The sequence below is a fragment of the Manacus vitellinus genome, unplaced genomic scaffold (genome assembly GCF_001715985.3).
Source record: "Manacus vitellinus isolate BGI_N305 unplaced genomic scaffold, ASM171598v3 scaffold_106_pilon, whole genome shotgun sequence".
In the NCBI taxonomy this organism is placed as follows: Eukaryota; Metazoa; Chordata; class Aves; order Passeriformes; family Pipridae; genus Manacus; species Manacus vitellinus.
The window spans coordinates 398,634-402,676 of record NW_021938827.1 but is presented as its reverse complement, the minus strand read 5'-3'; the positions used below and the strand labels follow the sequence as shown (position 1 = coordinate 402,676).

General features: G+C 60.9%; 1 protein-coding gene across 1 annotated transcript in view; it reads left to right on the top strand.

The window, feature by feature from the left end:
- Positions 1 to 98: 98 nt before the first annotated feature.
- IQGAP3 (IQ motif containing GTPase activating protein 3) overlaps positions 99 to 4,043 on the top strand; it is a 14,932-nt gene continuing 10,987 nt past the window's right edge. The window contains 13 exon segments of the mRNA XM_029964067.1: positions 99 to 251; positions 325 to 402; positions 575 to 651; positions 801 to 868; positions 1,109 to 1,222; positions 1,610 to 1,788; positions 2,093 to 2,180; positions 2,437 to 2,600; positions 2,798 to 2,885; positions 3,034 to 3,197; positions 3,312 to 3,472; positions 3,701 to 3,825; positions 3,999 to 4,043. Of these exon segments, the coding sequence (XP_029819927.1) occupies positions 99 to 251; positions 325 to 402; positions 575 to 651; positions 801 to 868; positions 1,109 to 1,222; positions 1,610 to 1,788; positions 2,093 to 2,180; positions 2,437 to 2,600; positions 2,798 to 2,885; positions 3,034 to 3,197; positions 3,312 to 3,472; positions 3,701 to 3,825; positions 3,999 to 4,043 (1,504 nt within the window).

The window sequence follows — 4,043 nt, the reverse complement described above, 5'->3', positions numbered from 1 at the left end:
TTATGGGGAGGGGGTTGAGGGGGTCTCCTCTGGGTGCTTTTCCTGCCTGGTGGGATGCTGGGATCTGTGATGTGCCCCATCTTTGCCCTGCCAGCTGGATGGAGGCCTGCCTGGGTGAGGGGCTGCCTCCCTCCACTGAGCTGGAGGAGACCCTGCGCAACGGGGTCCTCCTGGCCAAGCTGGGCCACTGCTTCGCCCCGGCTGTGGTCCCGCTGAAGAAGATCTATGATCGTGAGCAGACTCGGTACAAGGTAAGGCTGTGACACCAGGGGTGTGTTCCTTAGGGTGTACAAGTTCAGCCTGACTCTAGCTCCACTTTTCCAGGCAGCTGGGCTTCACTTTCGGCACACGGATAACATCAACTACTGGCGTGATGCCATGAGCCATGTGGGCCTTCCCTCGGTAATGTCCCCCCTCCGCTCTCCCCGGCCAAGGGACACGCTGGCCTCTGCCCTGTGGGGAGTGCTGGTGTGGCAGGGGGTCTTTGTCTCTGCCCCTCACCCTTGGACACCATCCTGCCCAGGGATCGTCTCGATGCCATCCCCACCTGAGCTGTCTCTTGTCTTTCTGGCAGATCTTCCACCCAGAGACCACCGACATCTATGACAAGAAGAACATGCCCCGGGTGGTCTACTGCATCCACGCACTCAGGTGGGTGGCCTGGCCTGGCTGTCACCACTCATGAGCCGCTCATGTTTGTGCTCACGAGCCCTTTGGTGGCATCACCCGCCGGCCTCGGCTGCCACAGAAGCTTTGGGAGGGAGAAGCAGGTGATGTTATGGTCATGGTCTGTCTTTCAGCTTGTACCTCTTCAAGCTGGGGCTGGCTCCTCAGATCCAGGACCTGTATGGCAAAGTGAACTTCACAGGTATGCTGCTGTGTGGGGGGACCTGGGCTGGGGGCTGGTGAGGAGGGGTTTGCCATTGATATTTTGGGATCCTGTGGCAGGAGGGGTGTGAGGAGTGAAGATTTTGGGTGAGCTTTGCCAAAGCTGCCTCAGGGATGCTCACCCCAGTATGGGGATTTTCTGCACCCCTCTGGTTTGGAAGGGGAACAGGGGCTCTGCTGGCTGCCCCTGCTCCAGTGCTGTCTCTCTGCTCTGCTCCAGAGGAGGAGATCAACAACATGAAGCGTGAGCTGGAGAAGTATGGGCTGCAGTTGCCTGCCTTCAGCAAGATCGGTGGCATTTTGGCCAATGAGCTCTCAGTGGATGAAGCAGCAGGTGATGGGTGCCTGGTGGGGAGCAAGGCTGGGCAATCAGCCCCTGGATACCAGGTCTGAGGCCAGCAAACTTGAGAGGTGGTGCTCTGGGAGGTGGTGGTGGTCTGGGATGCAGTGGAGGCACCTAGTTGCTCACCTTCAGCCCCGCACGTGGCTGCAAGGGCTGGCACAGCCCCTTCCCCACTGGCAGCACCGGGGGTTCTACATTACCTGTTCTGCTGTGAGAACCGAGACTTCCCACGTTCTGGAGACTGCAGCTCACTCTTCGGTGGCTCCCACCATCGTGCATGGAGTGGCTCTTGTCCCACTGCGTGCAGGGTTATAGCAGATGGTCCATCTCACTCCTCCATGTCTCATCTCACCCCCCTCCTTCCCACCTCGCCTCCAGTCCACGCCGCAGTGCTGGCGATCAACGAAGCTGTGGATCGGGGGGTGGTGGCCCAGACGATGGAGACCCTCCTCAACCCCAGCGCGATGCTGCAGGACCTGCGTGGGGAGCTGGCAGGTGCCTACCAGGAGGTGCTGCACCGGGCGAAGCTGGAGAAGGGCAGCAATGCCAGGAACAGGGTGAGGAGGGCATGGGGGGCTCGGGGGGGGGAGGAGCAGCTGAGAGAGGAGCAGCCCCTTTGCTGATGGGTGCTTCAAGCTGGAGGGGTCCCTTGGCCACAGACCATACGGTGATTGCTGGGTGAAACATAGCCTGGGAGCCCTTGTGCTGAGCAGAAGATGGGGGAGATGATTCCTCTTTGGGGGCCTAGTTGATCCCCAGGGCTTGGGATTGGGAAATGAGCCCAGGCACCTGCAAGGGAGCCTGCTGTGTGCTATGGGGAGAGCTTGGGAGGAAAGCTCAGGGTGAGGAGTCTCTCTCCAGTATCTGCAGGTGATCCCTGAGGGAGAGGATGTCTATGACCGGTGTCTGACCCAGGCTGAAATCCAAGGGAACGTCAACAAAGTGAACGGTGAGGGAAGCTGGGGCTTTCCTCTTGGGGGGGGCTCTAGGGCTTATGGTGGGACCATAGTACCCCAGGGCATGAGGAGAGTGATGGCTATAGCAGGAAGGAGTGATGCAGACCCATCAGGGATTAGGGCTGGATGTGCATTTCCAAGGAGAAATTAAAATGATGGGTATGCAGGCTTCAGCCATAGCTGCCTTTGCTCCCTGAAGCTGTGGGATGATTTACCTGCTGACCTCTGGGATGGACTGGCCTCTTGTAGTGCACAGGGCTCTGGAAGAGGTGGATGATGCCCTGCAGAGACAGGATGTGCCAGCACTGCACCGGGCGCTGCAGGACCCCGTCCTGGCCCTGCGCTGCCTCCAGCGCGACAACCTCCAGCTCTACTTGGAGCAGCTCAGCATGGACCGGGAGCAGAAGGCACTGGTAGGTGCTGGCAGGAGCCCGTGGTGTGGGGTACCTGTGCTGGGGGTGCACCCCCGTGGTCCTGAGGAGGAGGAGGGTCCCCTGGGTGGGAGTTGCTCTGCGGGTTGGCAGATTTCTGACAGGGTCTGAGCACGGCTCCTCCATCGGTGTGAGCAGGATGAGGTGTGAGACCCAACACCCATCTCTGCCCACTGCAGGACCTGGGCTACCTGGAGATGCTGGACCAGGAGGAGGTGCAGGCAGGGATCCTCACAGCCAACAGGAGAGGCGAGGAGGAGCGAGCCAGTGAGTGCCAACAGGGACATGGTGCTTGCAGTGCTGCCCTGTGAATGCCCAGGAGCTGGTGCCCCTGCCAGCAGCCCGGCCAAAGGGAGACCAGGCACGGCCACCTCCTGCAGCCCCCCTGTGCCAGCTCCCCTGGTCTGTCCCTCAGTGCTGCTGGCTGTCAGCCGGATCAATGCCGCCATCCGCCGAGGGATGCTGGCTGAAACCTTGGAAGCGCTGACGGACCCTGCGGCGCAGCTGCCCGATGTGCATCCCTTTGCTGCCCCCCTGTACCAGTGCCAGCTGGCCCTGCTGCAGCGCCAGCACCCACAGGTGAGAGATCCCCAGGCACGGGAGATGAGGGGGATTGGTGCTTCCCCTGCGCCCGGGGGTGCTGGGCTGGAGGAGGGGGTTATGAGGGATCAGTGTCTCCGTCTGCCCCGGCAGGGTGAGCTGGCACAGGAGGAGCTGTTCGTGGCTGTGGAGATGCTCTCGGCTGTGGCGCTGGTCAACCAAGCCCTGGATGTCGGGGATCCCGACGGGCTCTGGAGCAGCCTGGTCAGCCCTGCCCTGGGCCTCTCGGGAGTTGAGGATGCAAATGCACAACGGTGAGAAGATGGGCTCTGTGTTTGGGGTCAGTGTGGAGAAGTCCAGTGGGAGGGGATGGTCAGTCGACCTGCGCTTTTCGTGGGTTTGTTCCAGCAGCCTCCTGCCCCGTGCCTTGCCTTTCCCCTCTGAAAAGCCAGGCAGCTGGCTGTGGCAGGCACCATCCTGCTCGGAATGCACTGAACCCTGCTTGGAATGCACCAAGCCATTGCCCTGTGTCTCTCCTTCAGGTACTTTGAGGACTTGCAGCAGCTGAAAGGCCAACCTAGGGAAGCGGGAGCTGAATTCCTGAGCTGGAATGACATTCAGGACAGTGTGAACAGCACCAATTCATTGGTGCAGGATGAAAATGACAGTGAGTCCTGCCCACATGGGGTTTGGGCATGCAGGGGGGTCTGCCGACACCCCAGGTAGGGAAGTTGCACTGGGATTCCAGCCCCAGAGAACCTCGCACCACCCTGGGCTGTGACTCCCTTAGGTGCCTGGAACACGGGGGGTTGAGCAGCACGTCCCTTCCCTCCCACGCAGGAGTCCACGCGGTCAGGCTGGTCAATGAGGCGCTGCTGCAGGCAG